Source organism: Haliaeetus leucocephalus, unplaced genomic scaffold (assembly GCF_000737465.1).
Source record: "Haliaeetus leucocephalus isolate CR32 unplaced genomic scaffold, Haliaeetus_leucocephalus-4.0 Scaffold170, whole genome shotgun sequence".
NCBI classification, from domain to species: Eukaryota; Metazoa; Chordata; class Aves; order Accipitriformes; family Accipitridae; genus Haliaeetus; species Haliaeetus leucocephalus.
Window position 1 is genome coordinate 1,136,829 of NW_010972606.1, and position 24,278 is coordinate 1,161,106.

Consider the following 24,278-nt stretch of genomic DNA (forward strand, 5'->3'; position numbering starts at 1 on the left):
CTGCTAGTCCTTCCTCATGGCTTTTGGTGAGCCTGAATATTTGACTAGCAAAAATGGGCCTCCTGCAGCCGAGAACCTAAAAAGCATATATGTCATTACCTAACGGAACAATAAAATAATTCTGGAGAGTTTTATAGTGATAGTAGCCTGGTTCAGGCTGTTTGTGTACCTGTCATAGAAAATAAAAAAAGATACAGAAATAAACTTGAATCCTGATTATAATCCAGACCAGTCATGGCTAACAATTACTGCAACTGTATTCTGCATGAATTTTTGTGCAATACTCCCACCTGGTGGCGTGTTTTCAAACTCCCTTCAGTGCTGCTGTTTCCTCTGCCTGCTTACACTGGCATGTATATTCATCTTCCACTTAGGTCTGGTGGAGTCCAGTAGCACAAACTGTAAACAGTGTTAGGTGCCCTTAACTTTTAGTGGAACTAGAGGATATCCAGCACCTTCTCTTCTCTTTCTGTATCTAATGGGTGAAATTCACATCTACACAGGAAAGCGATGCAGGTCAGAGACTCTGATTCCTCAAGATTCCCCTGCGCCAGATGTCTTGCTTTTAAGCCCCATTTTGAGGGACTGAATTAGAGTTTGGGGCTTAAGAGGCTTCTGTTTGCTGACCTTCAGCACGGAGCTGAACTTCATCCATCAGGAAGACAGCTGTGTGCCGTCATCCATGAAAGCATGGGTGGGTTTTGGGATTAGACTGACAATCACAGCTATGTTTCATAACAAGGCCTGTCTTGCAGAGTATGCCAGTGCACGGAACCTACTCAGATTATACAGGTAAGGGTGTGCAGAACCTAATGTGAACCCCACTTTGATCAGTTACTATTTTGGAATGGGATTTATTTATACTTGATATACCTGCTATAAAAATAAATGTGACGATTAACCCCTGAGATCATTCTAGCATACAGTTTTGGCCTGTTACTTGTTTCCCTCTGAAATAATTTTTTATTTGGTTTACGGACGTTTATTTAGGTTCTAGTGAAAAGCTTTTATAAAACACATTAAATAATCAATGTGGGGCTGAAAAGGTGTACATTCTAGTTGCATATATGATACATAGCTTATACATATATAACACATTCCGTAACAGCTGAATATTCTAGTATTGTCTAGGAAGTTTTTGCATGTGGACAAAGGATTACAATACTAGAAGAAAAACAGCTGTTTAGGATCAAAGATAATTGTATCTGATATGGTTTACTTAGATTGTTTTTCTTTCTTTAAATCTTGTTACACATAATAGCTACAGTATTTTGTCCAGCAAGTAATAAATGAATGCATAAAGCACTTCTAGCTATATTTGGATATCATATGCATGCATTTTTTATAAATAAAAATCAAATGTGAGGTCACATTTTCCCATCTTCTGTTTATAAACTAAATCAAATTTCTCATTCATTGAAACAGTGAAGATGTCTTTCCATAGCCCAACTCGTCCTGAAACACAGAGAAGGAACACAAGTCAGAGAGCAGACATTAACAGGACACCAAGTATCTACAGTCTAACTGTGCAGGGCACCAAGTATCATCTGTGAGATGCTAAGCAGTCTTAGCTTTCATTGAAAGCTCAATGAGACCTAAGGCTGTTCATTGTCTTACCCAGTTGCTCTGCCACAACCCTTGCAAAGCCTTAAAATAAGTACCATACACCTTGTCATCTGCACCAGCCAAGTATTATACAGGAAGAATGCAGATTTTTGTGAGATTTTGCTCTACCCTTAACCAGAAATGAATACAGATTTTGGTTTGGGTATTCCTTTAAAAGTGGATTTCTGGTCTCAATGTAAACTATGGCTGTTTAATAATTCCAACAGCTAACAATAATACATTTCAAAATTACTGTGCCTTCAGCATACACTGGTTAGAGAACTATCCAAAAGGTACATGGAATGCAGAGTATTAAACTGATCACTGAATTCCGATTATTGAGATGTAATATTATCATTACTAATTTCTATTATTTTATGTTTAAAGATAAGTTCAACAGATTAATTTACATTCCTCAATATGGAGAGAATTATTTGTTAAATATGAGTGCCTAGATTATATGTATGGAAGAGAACAAGTGCCATGCACCCAGTTTATGCCATTTAAATTTCAATTTTGTACACGAGGAATAGGTAGCTTTTAGTGGATGCAATATGGACACTGAACACTTTTTCCTTGTATGGAGTATTCTTCTACTCTACTGAACCCAACTAGTAACATAACCTGATGACACTGCTGAACCCGCCAGTCAAAAGCTGCGGCCCCCAACCACTGTTTCACTGCAGTCCAAAATTTATTTAACTCAAAGTCAGCCAGGGTTACTTGTTGGTGAATAATCCCCATGGAGTAACCAGACTGAGAGGCCCAAATCTCTTCTCATTTATGTTGGCTATAAATAAAGACAAAATTCAGGCTTGTTCAACTGGAATAAATGAAAGGAGAATTGGGACAGTGCTACCAGAGAGTTTAATCATAACAGCAAGAACAAAACTACATGCAGGGAGCTTAATTATGCATTTGATGCATAAGAAGAATACCCATTTAATTTAATTACCATTGCTTTTATGCAGCAACTCTATAATTGAGTCCAAAGACAAAACTGTCTGAAACATCTACAAATTACATATTAACATGATGGTGCAGTATGTGTGGCAAGGGCCGTTTTGTGAAATCGGGATTTTCCTATAACTCTTGAAGGTATGATAGTGTTCTGGTTTGTTTTCAGGATCCTAAGATCAAAAGAACCGGAAACTGACTGAAAATGCATCGTTTATTGTTTTCACCAAATTTCTCCTGTATCAAAAAACACATTAAGAAAACGCTTGCAATCATAAACATCCGATACGGATTTCAATTTTGCTCTGGCAACTATAATTGCATAAAGTATAGCATGAAACATAAAAGCCTGTATTTCCCTTTCAATAATAATAATAAAACATTTTCTTCCTCTGCTTGGTAAAGATAAGCCTTTTCTTTCTCAATCTCCCTAACAACATGTATGGACAAATGACAAGTTTTATAAAGGACATATGCAGTGGATTATTTGTAACATCTTTTTTTTTTTACCATATGAATTGATAGCTTGTCAAAAAGTCACCCACCTGGTTTATGATTTGAATCATGCAACTGTGTAAATTATGGTGTGATAAGAGTCAAATATAAGTAACATATCTAATCATTGTTCTGCTTTCACAGCAGCTCAGGATTATCTTCAGAGTAAAGATCAATGTGCTAAAAGAAAAAAAAATGAAGAACTAAAATAAAGCAAAATAATAAAGTAAATGTAACTAATGACAAATTAAAAATATTTGAAACAAATTACAATAAGCTGTCATGTTATTGCCACCATTGTTTGTCACAGAAACGAACAGAGAAGGAACAAAGCACTGTTAATGAAGCTGCATTCTGAAGTAACAAAATACTGTAAAAGCCAGAGACAGCAAACAAAAGAAATTCAAAATAAGGATATTTTTAATAAAAAGCACACAGTGAACAAATGACAAAATATTAAATTAAGTGCTGTAGCTCCCTTCCTTCTCTATCACAAAATGGAGGCTTCTTTTTGGAAGATTTGTAGATAGTATAAATAAGAGGCTCTGCCCCTTGACTGGGGGTTTGCAGGCTCCATTTCAGAACAATGAACACTAACACCATGTACAGAATGGTGCACGCAGCAAAAGTGGGCATCGCCCTGTTTATCTGGATGCAGATGAAATGGCCAGCAGAGACAGTAGTTGACCTTTCTGCCTGTGAAAGGTGTCACCAGCAGCTCTGTTCTCTCTTCTCTTGGGTTACAACCTCACCTTTCTTTCACAACCACCTTTCTGGCTTTCACTGGAAAAGGAGCGGGGATTTAGACTGTGCATAGCATGCGGCAGTGCTGCTGCTCCACAGATCTCCAGGTCGTGGAGGTTAGGAACAAACCTAGGTTTCTGTGTTATGTGCAAGTCAATGGAGGAGAACATGGCTCTGTTGTTTGTAAAATCTTGCACTGACATGGAACACTATCCAAGGCCCTCACGATGTCTTACCAGACTCATTATTTTGTGATCTTGCCTTCATAGCAGAGAAGCGGGTTGGTAATCAGTTAGGCAACGCGCCGTAAAATCCTACTGGCAAATGAAATAGTCTGTTGTTTTCACACAAGATACAAGTTGTGTTACATGATGAATTTTCAGTTTGAAGTAGTAAGGGGAGGATAGGATGGGAGTTGAAAGCAAGATAACTAAGAGCAGGAAAACACACCATCCAGTGGAGACTCTACCAGAAACTATAGGGAATATATTAGGTCTTTCAGTGAAACAACAAATTCTTTTGTCTTCACTGGAATTTTACTTCAAGCCAGCAAATTTGAGATACTTATTTCAAGAATGGATCGTTACCATAATGTCAGTGAACTGGGGCAAAAAGAGGTGCGATATCAGAGTTATGACAGAGAACTGCCCATAGGAATCTTGTTTCCAAGCCTTACTGTAATGACCGGAGCATATAGCCCCTATAGAACGTATGAAGAGCCTTTCCGTACCAGGTATGCAAAGTCACAGATAAAAGCAAGGAGGTGTGAGCAATGGCTTTTTACCAAGAATGACATTCTGAAATGTTTGTGCCAGCATACAAACAGGGCAAGTTATCCTGGGTCAGTTACTCTGACAATAGCCTGAGCTGAGTAATGGAAAACTGGCACAAGGGTCTGCCAAGAAAGATGCAAAGGTAGTATAGAATACCAGTGAACCTGCTTTCATGGGAAAGCAAACTTGCTCTCAAACAAACCTGACTGAGTGTTGGTAAGGTTACAGTTTGACTGATTAACGGTGACCAATAGACTTCTGTAAGGCATGTGATTTTAGTGGTTTTTAATAGAACTATACAATGTCAACAAAATGCACGATAAATGAATAAACAACTGGCTAAGTCAGAATCAGTAGTCAAATATTTGATCTTTTTATCAGAGATTTGAAAATAATTATAAAAATTACGCTGATATAATTTGCAGATCACATGAAGGTTGGCTGAGAGAGGTAGTATGGAAAAGGCTCCTACAGAGAAACCGAAGAATAAAGTATTCAGGTCATGATCCCTGAGTAAAGGACAATAACCTGTAAATCAATTCCTCTGAAAGGACTTTGTGGTCATGACAAACGCATGCTTCATGTATGATGCTGTATCAACAAGTGCCGACATGGCTATGGATGGACAAACAAGGGAGAGGGAGAGAGGAAGTTCCAATTAAAACTGGATTAAATTAGTAGATAAAGTTACTTTATGTCTGGGTAAGGCATTTGTGAGGCTGACATAGGAATTGTCCATCTTGATCTTATTCCCTCATTTTTAGAAAGAGCCGTTAAGTGCTGTAAAGCAGCCTACAGAAAATAATTTGAGGGAGACTTACTAAGTTCGCTCTTTTATGCTGATCAGAAAGACAACTGAGAAAGGACTTGATTTCTTGACATTATCAAAGGACAGATCTATCAACAGATCAAAGGGCACTTCAGGTTCCTAGAGAAAGACCTCACCAGAATAAACATCTAGAAGCTAAACACATTTTGAATAGCTGAGGTAAACAATGAAAAGAAAAGAGCTCATAAGGAAAGCTACAGGTCCTTGTCATTTCATGCCTTCAAACTAGAATTATCAGCTATTCTAGAAAATCTGATATACTTAAAACCAAGGGCTTAGGCCAGGATAAACTGTATGAAATTGTGTGGGCTTTGACATGCCAAAGGTCAGAAGGAGCGGTGCAGTCTTCTCAGCATGAATAGCTCAATCTGTTGAAGTAAGCCAAAGACTCTCTAACAGAGTAGTTTGTGTGGTGTTGAATATACCCTGTTGATCTTGGATGTTTCCATCCTTTTTAGTCACTTCTACCTAACCTTATTTCAAAACAAACCAAGCCCTATATTGCACCAACAGTCAGTGACCTCCCATCATTTACATAGCAGTATTTTGCCAATATCTTAACACATCCTGGAGGTTACTAAGTTGTCAGTTGCTTCTTGCAATTTCCGCAATAAGAGTTTTACTGTGCGTTTTAAACATACCCCTGCCAACGGGAAGTGCTTCTGCATTACAGCACTGATCAATGAGTTGATGGCAGTGTTCCACCATGGATTCCAACTGTGCTTTGTCATAAGAAACTCCTAAGAACCTCACCAGCTGCTCAACCATCGTTGCTAGGTCCTGTAAAACAGTATTTAAAAAATAGTTTATTTTACAATATTTTAAATGACCTTTTTAATGAGTTTCAGTATTTCAAAATAAGTGATATTCTGATGAGTGTGAAAAATACAAATGCAGAAGTTGTAGAAACACCACCATCTTAAACTTTTGCGACCTTCCCATTTGCTGAAAATAAACACATTGCAAGTAATTAGGGTAAGACAGGTCAGCAGAGAAGAGAGTCACGTAAGCTCGCCTCTTCAAATATTAGAACAGGGAACTGCAAAGTAATTGTGATCTTCCCACTTCAGACAACACCAGGCCCTTAACTGATCACCTGGGAATACCAGTGTATTTTGGAGGAATTAAAAGTTACTTTGATTTTGATCATGGTAAAACAAATGACTACAACTGTTAGAACTGTTGGAGCCTTCCTTCATTGTTAGCTTCTGGGACTGCATTCATGTAGATGGAAAGGATCTAGTGAGGTGGCCTCAGAATAAGCAGTCATTAATTTACATATCCAGAACTCCAGGGTTCCTCAGTATGAGTAAGACTTCTGTAGTTGCAAGGACAAAATAGCAATGTTTATCAGGAAGCAGAAGATACTGTGATGCCACCAGCTTTCAAGAGCATCCATCAGTGAGCACAGCTAGGAATAAATCACCCTTCAACATCACGGGTTTGAAATAATTTCTACTATTGCAATTATTTTGATTGTATTACATCATCTTTTAGCATCCCACTCCATCAGAAGGCTCAGTAAAGCTGAAATTATAATTTACCCAGCTTTATTGAGTTCCACGCTGATTTTGCCTTTTTGTAGGTTTAAGAGATAAGAGCTGGGTTTTTCCTATGTTCCCATTAATGTTCCAGTCAAGTAAACATTTTGAAGCATTTTCATTAATTCTCAAAAATATATTATTGCAATAGGAAATGGAAACCAATGTTCTATGTAGTATTTCCACTAAATTTCTGATTAAAAATAAAGTGGATTTATTAGCCAGCATACTATAAGGACCCAATAATTATGTTCACCTTATGCTACACGATCATCCCTGTTTTCAACATTGTTTCACAGAAGACAATATGAACAACCAAATAATCAGAATAAATACCAAATATATTGGACAAATTACTGATGATGTGCTTTTTTTTATTCTCATTGATACAGCACACACAGCAAGACATTTCTTTTAAACGAATGCCCAGAGCTGAGTGTAGCAAGCACTGAACAGTTACACATCTCTGCAAGTAGTTTAGTGCCTATGGATGCAGGCACATTCCTGAGTAAATTACTAGGTTTATGAAAGTGCTGAAAGTCCATAGAAGCTATTGAATGCCAGTGCTTTAAAAATGGTATCAGACATTAGGGAGCCCAAATATGGACATAAGCAGCAAATTTTGTGCTTTATGTATTTTAAACACTACGATGCTAAACATATTAAAATATTAAAACAATTAAAGTACCTTTTTGCTACTTCTAACCTACCTTATGCATATCTTCATACTTGAGAAAAAGTACATTGGCATCCATGTGATGTTCCCAAAACTCTTGCACATGTTCAAACCACGAACCGTATCCTACTACAAAGACATTATGATTGGCATGAGGAAAATGAACACTTTTGTTATTAAGCCCTTTTCAGAAAGGAAAAAAAAGGAGAAAAATAAATTAACTGGAGTGGCTCATAGCCCCAGGAGAATACTGTCTGGTTTTCACCCATTGCCATGCACAGCAAGGAACTTAATTAAAAAAGAGTTTTTCTATCAGTTTAGAATATTCAAAAGAACTAACTTATCATAAAGATAAAACGTTCAGCTGAAAATGCCACCACATTTCATGATGGACCTCTCAGAGCTCAGTATTAATAACTCTTGACTACTGAACGGAAACTGAGCCAAGATAAAAATTACACAGAGAGCTTTGCAGAAGGCAAATTTCCAGCGGCTCCAACCTGTGTGAATTCCTGCAATTAACATACCACACTGCAGCTGCCTTCACTTAGCAGCTAGATACATCATTCGTGGAAAGTTCCATAGAGCACCCTCTACTATGGACAAAGAATTGCCAACAACCATTGTCCTTTCTTAATTAAAGAAGTATTGAGGAAACAGACCTATAAAAATGCTTCATGGTCATTCCCAAAAATGTAGGATGTACTGACAGAATATTCTATTTATCATTACATCTTTTGCCTCCCCGCTAAAATCTCAGACCTATTTCCTTCTATTGTTATTTTCTGAACACTGCCACACAACTTCTGTGGACATGCCAGAACACAGTTTCAGTTATACTGTTATCAGTTATCTCAGTTACACAATAAATCCAGACTACAACTAGATGCCCATGAGGTGTTGAGTGCTCCCAAAATCTTAAGAGTGATGTGATGAGGTACTTCCCATATATCACAAGTTGTGAGCAGGCCCAGTGTGCGGCGTTGCCAATGATTAAAAGCTTATGCCTCCTACCTCCTGCTTGCCACCAGCAGCTTGTCTTCAGTTCCCCATACCTGCTGTGCGGGGTTTAGGACTTGAAGAGAAGCTGAGGTGCTATGCTGGGAGGACTTGTGCTCCCAGTACTGCTGAGGCAGTGGTTACTGGAAGCCTCAACCCTTCCCCCAAAACTTTCCTCTGTTTTTCACTTCTCTGATAAATTCCACATTTGCACTGATTTCAGTCAATTTACATGTGCCTAGCAGAGGTTCAGACACTGGTATTTATCATCTAGAGAATGTCTTTTGCTGCCAATATTACTGGAAAGACAACCCAAAGAGAAATGCATTCTGCATATTTCTTTGTTGCCTGTGATAAATTCCCCCAAAGTACTTCAGATAATCAAAGAAGGAATTAAGCAAATATAGTGAGCAGTTTTTCACATTCTTTCCCAATATTTTTTTGGTCAATTTCATCTTTTCAGCAAAGCAGCTATAGAGAAATATTAAACTTTTTAGTTTTGTATTTTGAAGCCACCTTTTCCCTTTGAAAAATAATTGTTTAATTTTGGTAACTGAAACATTCTCAATGGACAAAGAGGGCCATATCATAGTAAAATTATTTTAAACAGCTGACTCATTTTCAATTTCTATAAAGGTATTGGAAAAATTCCATTTTTGTTAATCCCATTCCACACCCCCCTAAAGAAATTCACACATGAAGCTAACACATCAGTCAAGCAAAAAGCGCTTCTAGCTGCTCTTGATGGTACAGGGCAAGAATCCACTAAGATTATGTTAGCAGAGTTTACCTATGCTTTATGTAAGAAACTCCCTTAAGCTATAGAGGATAATGCCAAAGAATTAGCACATTCAAGACTAATCCCTATCTAACCGTATGCTTTCAAACAACACAGCTAACATGCACTGAATTTGTTTCAAGATGGTCAGGTAAGAAGGGGTAAAAAGAGTGGGATTGTGTCGTTTGGGCTCAGTACTTCTCCCTCTAGCAGTACTTTGACTTCTTACAAAGGTTTTTTTGCCGCTGCATTGCTTCCATCAGATGCAAACATTTAGCTAAATGCTAAATTTACTGTATTACGAAACACTCCATTTGCACAATTATGGACAAAGAACACACTGTGATGTTTTATTGACTCTGGGAGGTTATGATAAATCAGCTAGCTGCTACTAGATGAAGATATAAATAACTCTTGCGATACTTACATGAAAAAGAATACAGAACCTTCTTCCTATTTTAGAAGACCTTCTAATGTGTCTTTCGTATGTCTCCGGTCTAGAAGTTCCTGATCATGGGCTACAGACAAACATCCCATTCTCAGGGAATGCAAAAGAAAAAGCTGAAAGTGGGCTGGAATGGAAGGAGAGCATTTACCCTCCCTGCGCAAACTTGCAGGAGAAAGTAGCAAAGGTTTTTAAGGCCTGTTAAATAACCTCCACTGGTAGGCTTTTACTTGTACTTTTTTCTTCCCCTTATATAGCTCCTTTATCATCAACTCCTCCAAATTCCAGGCTGAAGAAAAGTTTGCTGCACTGGTTCTAGAGGAGATGCTGCTCTCAGAGCACAAGGTACCTGGTGAATTCTTAGTGTCACATTAAGGTATCATAGAGAAGATTTTGTAGAGAAATAGAAGGCAGTAAAAAATTCTTCTCTTCCTAGCTAGAATGTGTGGCAATCCATTGGCAAAAAGCCCAGCAGCAGCCAGTTATGTGAGAACATAGGGCTTGCCCTCCCTGTAAGTTTACTGAGCTAGTGCAATGGAGCTACTTAAGGCAGTGCAGCCTGAGTGGGAACACCGTGGGTGGGTGTGTCATGAAACAGCCCTTGCTCAAAGGGATTACTGGGTGAGCAGCTGATGAGTTGTTGTGAAGCAGGTTAATTGTATTCTCATTATAGAGTGTATTTTTCAGACGGTAGCAGCCTGCAACTGCCTTTTTACAGGGGCTCACTTCAACTTACTGATGTACTCCAGATCAGTCTCATGCAAACTGGAGGTTTTTGTGTGCTAACTGGTATCTTGCAAGGGACAAACCGTGAATTTCTGGATTAAATAAAAATATTAAAGGAATTACCAGGAAAAAAACCCAAACCCTGAGGAACTGAAAGACTCGTGAGAAGTAGCTAACAGTAAGGTACAACTGAAATCAAATGATGGAGTATTCACCACTTTTCACAAGGTACCTGGTACCTTGCAAACTAAATTTTAGAAGAGTAGACCAGAGTTTTGCCTGAGCTAAGTGGAACACTGCTGAGCCCAGGAGGTCAAATATTGTAAAGACAATTATTTACAAGGCATCGCCATAGTTTGCATGGACAAATCTAAGTCCACGCAGCACTATCTGTAGCAACGTCCTTGCTGTATATGCAAAACAAATGCACCTTTATCCAGTTCATTTCTGTACTTGCAGAAGGAATGCAGAGATGAAAATAAATGTGTAACAGCGTGTGCAGAGAGAACAGCTCCTTACACTTGTCATTCATAAACCTTCTGCAGAACTCCTGAAACGTTCCTCTGTAGCTCATGGTCCTTAGGGAGCGGTGAAACTGGTAATAAGACACCACCAGGTCTTTGGGATTGCGAGCCATGTATATTACCTATGACGGGGAGGTGAAAAAAAGAAATCATCTTATTGAAAGCTTTTTCCCCACCCCTCTCCCAAAGCACTTAAACAACTGCTGCCAATATAGTTAAACAAACATGATTTCATTTCATTTTTACCTTTGAATTGCCATTATGGAGGTCCGAAGGCAAAAACCGATATGGTAGGTGGCTTTTTATGAGACGAGGAGATGTCAGTTCCTAAAATAAAGCAGACAGAAACATTTCTTATTGTGCATTAGTTTTTGGCACATCCTGAGCTGTCCTGAACTGTCTTGAAGCCCTTTGCTATACTGAGTCACATTCACAAATTCACTTCTTAAATTAATAGGGGTCTGGGACAAGAAATTAGGTCAGGGAATTACATCTGGTTTTTAAATATCAAAAGGCTGGATAATGTGTTGGGGGGGTTTTGTTGGGTTTTTCTCCCCCTTTTGTTTTCAAAGTACTTCCATTTGTAGGACCTTCTCAGGAAGAGAGTGTACTAGTTAAAGATTCTTAGTATCAAACTAACTTTGTTTCCAGTGGTGCTTCCACTAAAGTTCCTTGAGAAATACTAGAAGCTCTGAAAACCCTACCCCTAACTTCTTCACTTCAAAATTTTACTCTTGCAATTTATTTTATCCTCAGAATTAGGCCCGGACAGTCCAAAGGTTTATTTGAGTGTGTGAACATCTTTCAAACAGAGTATTTTTCTATAATTTGAGAGAAAATTGTCTTATGACACAAATCTTCTAATAGTTAAAAACTGCATAAATCCATATTGGATCAAGTTTCTAGCACATAGTATAGGCAACAATGTGTAATCTCAGACTAAACCTTTCACTATTGCCACCGCTTATTTGCATCAAGGTAGCACTGAGGTCTCATTGGACTAGGCATCACACAGGTGAAAAAAAAACCAGCCCCTGACCCCTAAATACTCTCAGCCTAAAGCAGGCTGATGCTGCAGAAGCAGCTTAAATCTACCCATGCCAGCCTTAGGTAGCTCAATTCAACAAGCACTGTAGCTGTTATAGGATGGAGCCCAGTATTTTGCCTCATCATTCCAAGATACGCCTATATCAGAAGTAGTTACAGCAATGACAAGATCACACTTGTATGCCATGCCACCAGTCTCTGAGTGATTCTTAACAGTGTGGAAGTCATTTCATGCAGAATATTCCAAACTCCTCAAACTACACCTACAGAGTCTGTAGATCCAGAGATTCTGGGTCTCTAAGGATTTAGATGTAAATTCAGAGCAGTGGGTCTACAGATCCATAGATCTCTGTATTTGTAGTTCTTCTTTTGCAGACCCAGGGAAGGAATCAAAGCAAATTTGCCTCATTTGGGCAGCTTCTCTTTATGTAAGCAAGGGAGGCCTGGAACTTTTATTCAGAAAACCCACTGCCAAGATATTTAGGACATGGAGAAACATCTAAAGCATTAAATAGAGTATTTATAATAAAGCTTAATAAAAGCAACTTTAAAATAACCTAATAATACTCTGAATCATTCCAACAAACTGAGCAAGTCCAGTGATGAAAAGGACAAGGGCACAGGATGAAATGAAGTGATAAATATGGAACTGAGGAAAAAGGTATCCAAATGCTGAAAGACTTTCTTTGCAATAAATTGTACCTTGATGATGTCCAGACCAGGCTGAGGGTACTCTAGGACTGGAAGTTGTTCATCTATATTCATTAGTCCAATCTCATCTGGATCAGCTCCCTGACTCACTAGATATACCACTTCCTGTAGCAAGCCTGTGCCTGCACAAACCAAACAATGAAAGAGAACAGATTGTATTACAGTTCTTATCTAAACAGAAGCATATGAAGGGAGACCTAGACATAGAAATAATAACTTCCATCCTTAGCAGTCTGCTGTGAACTAAGTCTGTAACTACTGTTTTAACACAGTCTGTCTGCTCCCTTAGTTTTATTTTAAACACATGAAGATCTCCTTTCACGTAGAAGACCTCAGATTTTTCTTCAGTAATAATGTAAATACGTTTCTATCTCCCAATCATTTTACCTGTGAATTGCAAAGCATTTTAAAAAAGTTTTTCCCCTGTGAACATTAGCTAGGCAAAATACTACTATTTCCATTTTAGAAATGAAAAAAAACGAGGCAGAGATCATCCAAGTTCACAAAATGCATTAGCGGCCATACTGGGAGACTGCCAGTGTCCTCTATGCTAAATTGTAGGCAATTCTACTGTTACACAATGATTTGAGAGTCTATTTATACCTCCACGTTATGGACTGGATAAACCACTGAAGGCATAAATGCATAGCAAGTTCGTCATAAGCTTTAGTGGCCCCAGTTACGTCCCCCTCTCCAGTCCAAGGACATTTACAAAGCAAACATTAGATATTCTAGCCTTAATGACTGCACTTTGGAAAATTAATAGGTATTCCAAATAGAAGTTTGAACAAGGAAACTATTTCAAATGATTTTACCTTCAGGCAGGTACGAAACCCTCAAAACAGGCAAACAAAGGTTCAGAGATATCTGACATGCTTGTGAAGAGAAAGGCGTGGGCTTTTAGTGAGATGGAGGAACAGAATGAGGAGAGATCAAAGCAAGCTAGCAGGGAAGGGACTCCACAGTTTAGATGACAAGTCACACGGGCATGGGACATCCTGGATACTGCAACAGATAGACCAATTATTTAAGAGTTGTGAGTGGTAAGGAAAATGAGACCAGGATTTATTCTCTCTCCCATGTTGCCCAAAGGAACGAGTAATTGTTCCAGAACTCTTTAGAAAGCCCCAGTCCACCTCAACATCCCATATCCTTGGAAAGATGAGCTGCAAACTCTGAGATCGTGCCTTTCATTCTCGTTTTAACTTGAAAATAACTTGCAAGTTGCAAGTAACTTGTAACAGTCACTAGGTTAATTCATGTTAACTAGCATGACTGTACACACTAACAGGCACACTTTGTACAAATTCTGTATGTTGCTCCAACACAACAAAAACTAGTGTATCATTATTCAGTTTTGTTTTTTTTTTTAATCTGAGCTATGAAGAGTTACAAAAAGCTGATGTGCTTTAGAGGCTGGTTAAAATGAACACCGTCTGGATACAACGTGAAAGAACACATGCCTCCAAGAACTGCTTTGGAGAATAAGTACTTTAAGATTCCTCTGTCTTCTGACTGATTGGTGGGTAAATTAAAATGGCTTGGAAAAAAAAGAAACTTTTACATTATCATCACCCACAGAGACAGCTGTCACAGCCTTAATACACACTTGCCCCTGAGGCTGTTCACTCTGCATTTTTAAGTCCAAGCATATATTTTATACATTAAAATTAACATATATACAGTACTTCAGTATGTGTCCTTGTGACTCTGAATGAGCACAACCCTTGTTCTCATTAAATATTTATTCTGACAGGAGACACCCTGGTTCTCCATAATTTATTTCTGTATTTCCAATTCCGCCTGCAAAGAAAAATGCTATTACAGCAACCTTGTTCCATGAAAGGAAAAGGAATAGCTGTATGTGGATAAACAACACAACCAGGACTTTCTAATTTTTTGTTACTCAGCTGCTCTCTAGGCAAAAAGAAGCCATCTCCATGGTGCCTCTGAATACCAAAGGACCACAGGGTTTTAAGGCAGAACTATGCTGAAACTTCAGGAGAGCAGCACGTTCCCTACCAGCTCTCCACAAAGTCCACCAGCTAAGTGGGAGGCGATGGGCAGGGAGCACAGCCCCCATGGTCTTACCTAGTTCTTTTTCAGACCTTTGGCCATGCACTAGACTTGGCTTGATTGCTAGCAGATCCATGGAGCACTACAGAGATAGGAAATTACATATTGATGTAGGAGGCATGGGGAAGAAGGGTTCTGATTCAGAAGGAAGTAGGCCTTTGAAAGCTTAGAAGTCTTTAAATGTGCTTCCATCAAAAACAGTGATTCATTGAAAGAGTAATGCTGTGCACATGGCAGGTACTCAAAGCAGAAAAATAAAAATCTCCATCAAGTACAGGTTCTCTAGAACAGTGCTTTAAATCTGTGAACCTCAGTGCTAATTAGTAGCATGCACATACACAAATTACTGTAGTTATGTATGTAGTGCTGCACATCTTCCAGCATCCTATTCCAATTCACACAGCAAACACTATTTCTGCAGTATTTCTTCTACAAAGGGGAAGACTGCAAGCTGACAGACGTCTGGCTTCTGCTCATCCAGCAGGTTAGAATTTCTCCTCCCTACACCTGCAGTAGGGCCACTGATCCTGATTTCTCCCACCCATGAACTCTGCTAGTTTTCACTTTTGTCACTCACTACATTAGCCTGATTTTTTTTCCACATTAGCACTCAAGTTATTCTGCTTAGGATTTTCAGAGTCTTAATGCAAATGAAAACCAGAGATTTAACTTTTGAGGGAACTTTTGAGGGGTTTTAACTTGTGTCCTGGTTTCAGCTGGGATGTAGTTAGCTGTCTTCCTAGTAGCTGGTACAGTGCTATGTTTTGAGTTCAGTATGTGAAGAATGTTGATAACACTGATGTTTTCAGTTGTTGCTCAGTAGTGTTTAGACTACAGTCAAGGATTTTTCAGCTTCTCATGCCCAGCCAGGGCACCTGACCCAAACGGGCCAACAGGGTATTCCATACCATATGACGTCCCATCTAGTTTAGGAACTGGGAAGTTGGGGGGGCAGGGTTTTCGCCGCTGGGGGACTGGCTGGGTGTCGGTCGGCAGGTGGTGAGCGATTGCCCTGTGTATCATTTGTACATTTCAATCCTTTTATTACTACTGTTGTCATTTTATTAGTGTTATCATTATCATTATTAGTCTCTTCTTTTCTGTTCTATTAAATCGTTCTTATCTCAACCCAGGAGTTTTACTTCTTTTCCTGATTTTCTCCCCCATCCCACTGGATGGGGGGGGAGTGAGTGAGCGGCTGCGTGGTGCTTAGTTGCTGGCTGGGGGTAAACCACGACAACTTGTTACCCTTAATCAATTATCATTTATCCCCCACACACATGCCCAAGAGCCCCCCAAAATTATCATCAACCTGATATCCTGTTTTAAAAAAACCTGAAACACCACATGCTTATTTGTTTAAAAAAAAACCAACAAAAAAAACCCAGAAAGCCAATAAACTAAAAGCCTTTTTATATATATATATAATTAGATATATACAACCTCCTCACATCTCTATTAGGGTTAAAGACAACTCAAGTTAAATTACAGACATCAGAGCTGAATGTCCTTTTGGTTTAGAAATGGTGGATTAACCTAGAAATAGACAAATGGCAACCCAAATTCCAGACCTAGCTGCTAGGGCAAGGTTTTCTAGCCCCTAAGAACACCAGCTGGCTGGAAAGCCAAACAAACTGGGGTATTGTACCCATGCCTGTGATGAGAGGCCCAAGCCTAGACTGGGGCTAGCAGAATTTATTAAATTTGCCACTGTGGGAGGTGAATGCGAGTCTTCTGGTGTAGCCCCTGATGCCTCATCTGTGTATAAGGCATACAGGAATTGGCCATTTAAACAAACTGACTTAAACCGATGCCTGTGGGGATGTGCAAGAACCACTATTTTACGGGTGGAAGGTAGAGTGAATTGCTGAAACTGAGATTTTCAAAGGAGATTATGGGAATAACCTCTGATAATCCTACTCTATCACAAAACTTGGCCAGATCTAAATGTCACAGAAACTTTCTTAGTAAAAGGGAAAATGATGATACTTGTTGGAGAGAAGAAAAAGATGAAGGAAGCCTAAGGAAAAAAAAAAAAAAAAGATGCAGAGCTTATCTTTATACTCCCTAGATTTCTGGCCTGGCTGCCAACAATGATTTATTGTCACTTGAGGGTTACTCACTTTTTAAGTGAAATTAAAGGATTAGGTCACTAACTGGAAAAGCTAGCATGTAGGCATATGAAGCTAAGGTTTTCTTGGAGACAATCAGTGGATCTTGTGCATCTCAAGTATTTTCCATCATTTTCTCCTTGTGTTGCTCAATGCTTATGCATGTACATGCATGCCTCACTTGGGATGGTACAGAAAGAGCAAACAGTCACTGCCAAACAGGATTAATCTGTCAGCCTTGGGCATGAGGGACCAGATGCAACATTCATAAGTACCCAGCAACTCTACCCTTCCTTCTTCCAGCTGCAGCAGATCCACACCTCATCCTGGAGGAATACTGCTGGCCCTGCTACCTCTGAGGTCATATTGCCAAAAGAGTTGTGGAATTCATTTACATTTATCCAATTCCAACTAAAAAGGAGCCAGTCCCCATCTGAGGAACTTCAGTGCACTGTACCTGAGAAACGCTCTTCCCTGACAAGCTCTTCTGTTATGTCAATACCTCAGGAGAAAACAGTGTGTTCCAGTTTATCTCACAAAATCTGGCAAGAGATAGGATAGGAAACAGCTGTGATAAAAACCTGCAAATTCTAGCAGTAGCTTAGGAGAGCCTTTTAAATTATCTGTGAACCTGCATTTTGCATTTCTGCTCTGCGTAACAGCATGTACAAAAGCAGCCCAGTCACAGCAGTTTGAAAGTCTGCTAGTTGAGCTGCACTGTCCTTTTCTGTGATGCCTAATCATGCACAGAAATCAGGACTCATTAAGAATCCTACCATGCTTACAGCATCTGCTATGATGATTGGAAACTCTTCGTTTGTACCCTTCTTCATGGCCAATGCCTCAGCAACAACAGCAAAGTCAGTTCATGGCCACACTGCTGCTGCTTATCAGTAAATGTAACTGCTGCAGCAGTAACCAGACAGCATAGCAAGATAGCCAAAACTCTGCAACACCACAGCTACTCCTTTCTGCTTCTAGGTGTTAGATGACTTTTGACGTCAAACTTGGTCTCTGTAGGAGGGAGAAATATTCTTTAGTGCAGCTGTTCTCTGGCTCTTGCACTACTTTCTGGCCACTGGCACATTCCCATGCAGCCACCGAACCTCAGATTTGTTCAAAGTGAAGTGGCAGATATAAAACCATAAAATTTCCTGTGAAATTTTGCTTCCCTACATGGTGTCTAATGTAGTTTATTTCAGTTTTCTGCCCTCCATATCAGCTAACATGGGACAAACCTGCAACTCAAGGATGCAAAGGTCTTTGGTATGTTCCTGTTATTAACCCCTTGTTTGGAAACCACATGGAAAAATAAAATAAAGAAATACTCATGTTAATACTAACAGTCTTCTAGCACTCTCAATTAGTTGCACTTCATTTGATCTACCAATGCTTGATCAAGTTTCAGCTAATACAATGCAATGGACCCATTATGACTCATAATTTTTTTATAACATCGGTAGATGTAAGTGCTCATTAAAAATGAGGGCTGCTAAAGCTGTCAGATTGGCCTAGCAAGTGCTGTAAAGTGATTCCCCACATAGTTGTTCTAATTGCCTGCAAGCTCATTCCCCTTTCACCAATTTCAGTGTATATCTCCAGGTAAGCATGACAGATTCATCTTCATGCTAGAATAGTGGAGGGAAAAATAGATTTTTCCATTAGAAGAAAACAATTTCCAAACCATAAAAATATCTCCTTTTGAGGTCTCTATTTTCAAGTTCTCCTACATCTTGGAATTCCAACTGGCTTAAGAATAGGCATTTTCATTATCAGATAGTGATATCAAATCATATCAGTTTAATAATAAAAATAATGTATACACCTTGATACTGTATTTTCCAATTCTTCTGTTGCTAGATGACTCAGGATTCAGAATAAAGGCTGAAATTTTGATGTTATATTGCCAATATTTTTGACTGACCAATTAAATATATATTAAAGGGCCCAATTTTCAGAAAGGCCTGAATACTCATCCTCTAAGATTAATGTCCCTTTTATGTGGCCTACATGCCCCTAAGTTTAATAGTGACCTGTCAAGGGACTCTGTGGAACATGAGGAAACTGAATTCAGATCTTCTGAAACTGATGGCAACAGCTTAAATAAGATTGGATTTAAAACAAGTGTTAACTGCACAGCTTCCAGTAACATTCAGTAAGCAGAGTCTTGGATTTTTAGACTTACTAATCAGTTTATTTTTCCACTTGTAGATACTGACTTTTAAAAGAAAACCAACAGGCTAAATTCTGCTTGTCTTTCACTAGACTTATATCATAGAATGCAGACACAGGTCCATTAGGTCTGACTTGTGTTTCGAATGTGTTTCACCAGAGGCTGTAAGCAGCAAACTATGAAAACCGTATTCTATTTAGGACTAAAATGTACTTTCTGTTTGGTAAAAAAGCTGTCACTGAACTGTTTACATACATATATTATCCATACAATTACTGCTACTAATATATATTGCATAATATAGTATCCTAAAGCACTGCTTTAATGAACTGGTTACAAAACAGTGTTATTTTCAGCTAATGCATTAGTACTATTTTTAAAAAATGGCCTGAGTCCTAATTCTCCCTTACATTAGCATACTAACTACTCAATAGAGGACAGGATGAAAAGTGTAGAATCGACCACAGTGCATCTCAGACCAGGCACCGACTGTTGAGGCATCTCCACTTCCACACAGCAAGGCAGGCAATGCAGTATGTTTCACACATAACACCAACAGAAGCAGCCTGGAGAAAAAGGCCTAGTGATGCTTTTACGCATGCTGGATCCTAAAGCTGGAGCAACACTAGTAAATAAAACACACCAGGGCCTGTTCTCTGGGAGGACATGTGGGACAGCCGAACCCACATCCACAGAGATTGATTTCCCAAAACAAGGCAGCCTCGTCTGTAGCCTCCTGGGAACAGTCCCTGGCTCCAGCTACCTCCCACACCATGCTGGGGAGCATGCTGTCTGGGAGAGAGCAAAACTGTCAGGGAACACGCTAGCAAGAAAATAGCATGGATGACAGCCTGTTGGAGCCTCTGCCTAGTGTACTAGTGTAGCCACAGTGAAGCAGATAACTGGATTGTCTATGTTGCGTACCTTAGACTTTATAAAACCAGAAGAAAAATAGCTCAAGAGTCACATACTCCCTAACCATTGCATCTAACCAATGGCTACCCCCATGTGTCCCAGCAGGCAGAGGTCCACAAGGCAAAACCTCTTGAGGACAGCTGGGGCAAAAAGTGTTTCTCTTCTGTCCCTCTTAATAAGCCACAACATCCTCACATGCACTGCAGCAAGGACTAGGCAAGTAGTGTACTAACAGCTCTAAGAACTAGGAGTCAGGTCCACAGATTGCTCAAAATCTAGGGATCAAAAACAACAAGAAATCACACGTTTGTCTTTATTTGCCTTCTGATTGATGAGTCTTAATTTGTGTCTTCATGCTTGTCTCCACATCCATGATTTCATCACATCTAGGTGTCCCAGATTTTGTTACAGGTCCTTCACTGACAGCTGATATTGGTTGGTAACTGATATTTCTTGGTATCAGATATTCAAAAGGAAAAGTATTTTACTCTTCTCTTCAGGCTTTAGCTGGGCTGGTAAAATCTGTTCATGTCTATGGATGCTCATCATGTCTGCACCAGCTGTCATCACCAATGGGGCAGTTTGTGTGAAGTTACTCCAATTCACTTAAAATTAAATCAGCCAAATTAGCTTAAGGAGTTTCTATTTTTGGCATCAACTTACCTAGCAATTTTTGCCTGAGACAAACTAGAATGCATCCACACAAAATACTCTGCGGGTGGTTCTTCAAGAGAAACGACAAACAGCAGGCTAAGGACACCAACATCCTGCACTAGCACAGATGCTTTTAAAAGAGGACATCTACCTACACCCTTAGATTATTTCTCTCTTTCAGTTTTTACTCGCCAAACATGCTCCCATGGTATAAGAAAGCATAACACCTATCATCCTAAAACAGAAAGAAAAAAATGTATAGTATAACATGTCAGGAACATGAAAATAACAGATAAGCCTGCTTGCTCCCTTAACAGCTGTCTGGCAGAATCACATCCCTTTTCACCCTTCAACCTTTTCAACCTATTCAAGGTTGACCAGGTCTGAAGTCAACCCAGTACATTCAGTCCTTACCTTCTTTCCCCAGGCTCCTCCCTTTGATGGACATCCTCACGACCCAAATTAAGAGACACCATGCTTTTCATGATAATAGCGTGAGCATGTAGGATTGTGCAGTCACACCAAAGCGTTGGCCAACAGGACAGTAATTCACAGGGGAAGAGTACTTTTATTGGCTCATCTATGCTACAGGGCAGCTGCTGTCTCAAACACCTGAAAATTATCTGGCAAATTTTGGCCATGTAAACTAACAACAGTACCTCCTCACATTGATGGGCAAAAGGTATATTAGCAAATTTTCAAATCTTACCTCCTCTCTGCAGCACACATAAGAAGGTACATGCGCTTACCCCAATCTTACCTCAGTTGTATCCTGCCCTTCTGCTTCATCTGGCAGTCCTATTCTCCCAACCTTTTAGAGCCTGTATCAAAAACATGCCTAAATTGCATCATACATTACCCCAGCAGGAGCTCACAATCTCCAACAAAGTCCCCCCACCATGAATAATTTCCCTTCATTTTCATATGGGTCACACAACACTATACCAAGGAGAACAATGCAGAAGAGAACTCTGCTGTAGCGACAAGTCATTGTTTTTTAAAATCACTCTCAAGGACTTCATTATGTCGAAGAGAAGTGCATAGTTGTCCTAGAAATCAGTGGCGCTAAGGGTAACTATATCACTTTCTGTGTTCTGTTCTACAGAGTCGTAATATGGTCTGTGGCTAAATGCAGAGCCTCACAGTGAGCTCTGCCGATTGAAATAGGATCAGAAGGCAGGAGACAATAGGGCATCCATATTAGAAACTTGTGTGGAGGTAGTTCTCATACCCTTTGATGTGAACATGTTCCTCTCCTCATATGGTTAGTGCATTTCAGAAGACATCTGTCACTACTTAAAATGCAATTTTATGCCTCAGTTTCAAACCCTTCCAGGAAATTTGTTAGGCAAAACCTGCCTACACATTAATGTGTATTTGCATATATTAGGTGGTTAAATTGCAAGAAGGCAGCACACCAATAGTATAATGTGAAACCATTGCAGATAAGAGTTACACATGTAAAAAAAAAAAAAAAGCAGCACATTTTTGTTTCAGAATTTCAAGAAATATTGTTTACCATTTATTCATGAAACTACACAGCCTGTTTAGTCAGCTATTGGTTGTCTAAGGTCAGGGAGTAAAGTATTTTATCTCAAACAGAATCTTCCTCATATTATAGCTGCCCTAAGCAAAACCATTCCTGCAAGGTACCTATGTCCCCACTCATATTTAGCACACAGTCATTCCCTCTGTCTGCTGAATGCAAACTACAGCCATTTCTATTCTATTCCTATTGGCTGCTCTTCAGAATTAGAAATGGAAATAGATCTAATTGGGAGTACAAAAGAGGATCAGCCAATCTATATCACCATGGGTTTTCTCAGTATTGCAGCAAAATCCTTGAAAAGGACACACTATTTCTGATAGAAAACACTGGTGTTCCAATAAAAGGACTGACATTGATCATTATTAATGTGCACTTCAGCTATATATGCATAGAGCAATCCAATTTTCGCAATGCCTGTAGCTGTTCTGTGCTACTTTGGCAATCCTGATCAGCAGTAAACAGGCTTTTAACTGGATGGTTAACCTAGGTTTACGACTGCCTTGCATCAACAGGACACTGCAAAGCAGCCAACGTCCTGCCAAATCTGGACTACTGCATGTATAGTCAGTGTGTGTCTTCTGAACATGATTCTCATTTCACCTGCTTCACACTTGTCTCATTTTGTTGCCTTAGATGAATTTATTACTCATGCAGTGAATGGCTAATTCAGCACCATTGCCTACTTCCCATACAGTGATCTAATGTCATTATATTTCATCTAGAACTTGCAGCCTTATAAAGGATGATGGCCTTCACATCCTGCACTATAAACAGCAGGTGGGTAAAAGCACATGAAAAAAAGCAGCACTGATGGGACAATACAGGGCGTAGTTCCTTCCCCCCAGCATAGGGTGTATGAATCCCTACTGTACCCAACAAGAGAAAAGTCTTCATTTAATAAAAGACTGCATAATAAGAATGAAAAATTATGTGTGCTTAATCTACTTCAGTCCAATGTTCAAGCATTTTGCTTCCTTTCATTAATATCTTCACTATGAAAGATGAACATTAACACGAGAATGACTGGCTGTTGGGTTTGGCTGATTTACATCATCTTCTACTTCTTTAGTCTTTGAGGTCATTATCATCTAATCCAGTTAACAGTGATTTCACATGTCCAGATTACACTTTTTACACAGGGTAAAACTTTTTTCTTTTTTTTTTTCCTGAGCCTGCTTTCAAAAAGCAAGTTGCTTGAGTTTTGCACTACTTCACAGCAGGGAAGCAATTATGCTACATTTGCAAAAGACCCAGCAAAGCCTATTAGGTAGCTGGAGAATTCTACCTCTTCTGAACCATGTGTTCTGTCTCTAGTAACATCTCTCCACTAGTTTGATAAAAGGCTCATGAGAGAAACACTGCTAGCTAGATAACAAACAAGTTCTCCTTAACTGATTTTTCTTCTGCACCCTTATTTCCTGTTCAAGGCATGTAAGGACCTATTCAATTCTACTACCACTGAAATCAAGTCAAATGCATTAGTGGCAAATTTAACATTGTCTTCAATTACTTATTATTTGATGTTTTTATTTATCATTTCTTTGCCTAGCAGTATTTAAGACTGAGTCGATACCAGAAGGTATTTTGAGCTATACATAAATAAAACAAGATGGATCCATCTCAAAAGGACTTTCAAAGCACAGGAAATGAGTGGCCCTAACCACCAGAAACACTTGTCTACAGGTGTTAACTTTCTGCACCTGAGTGGTCCTCAACAGAGCAAGTTTAGGCAGCAGAGTATTTACTCTTCTAATTGGTGGAAGGTCCATGACTTCAGTCACCAAGAGCATGAAATCAGATTCAAATATGGAGCCTGTACGTCAGTCCCTAAAAGGACAGCCCACAAAACATATCTCCATCACCCAATGCAGTTTGCTGTTCCCTTTCTGTTTCCGTAAGAAGTCCATTCTTTCTGGCCAGCTGGTATGAGAACTGATGCACATTCATATC

The 24,278-nt window shown here is 39.3% G+C and overlaps 1 protein-coding gene across 1 annotated transcript in view; it reads right to left on the minus strand.

Moving 5' to 3' along the window:
• Nucleotides 1-966: 966 nt before the first annotated feature.
• Nucleotides 967-24,278, minus strand: part of SULT4A1 (sulfotransferase family 4A, member 1) — a 29,588-nt gene continuing 6,276 nt past the window's right edge. Inside the window, exons 2-7 of the mRNA XM_010563588.1 lie at nt 12,842-12,972; nt 11,339-11,419; nt 11,088-11,214; nt 7,655-7,749; nt 6,045-6,183; nt 967-1,455 (exon numbers count right to left, since the gene is read on the minus strand). Coding sequence (XP_010561890.1) covers nt 1,343-1,455; nt 6,045-6,183; nt 7,655-7,749; nt 11,088-11,214; nt 11,339-11,419; nt 12,842-12,972 — 686 coding nt within the window. The 3' untranslated portion in view covers nt 967-1,342. The remainder of the gene's footprint in view (nt 1,456-6,044; nt 6,184-7,654; nt 7,750-11,087; nt 11,215-11,338; nt 11,420-12,841; nt 12,973-24,278) is intronic.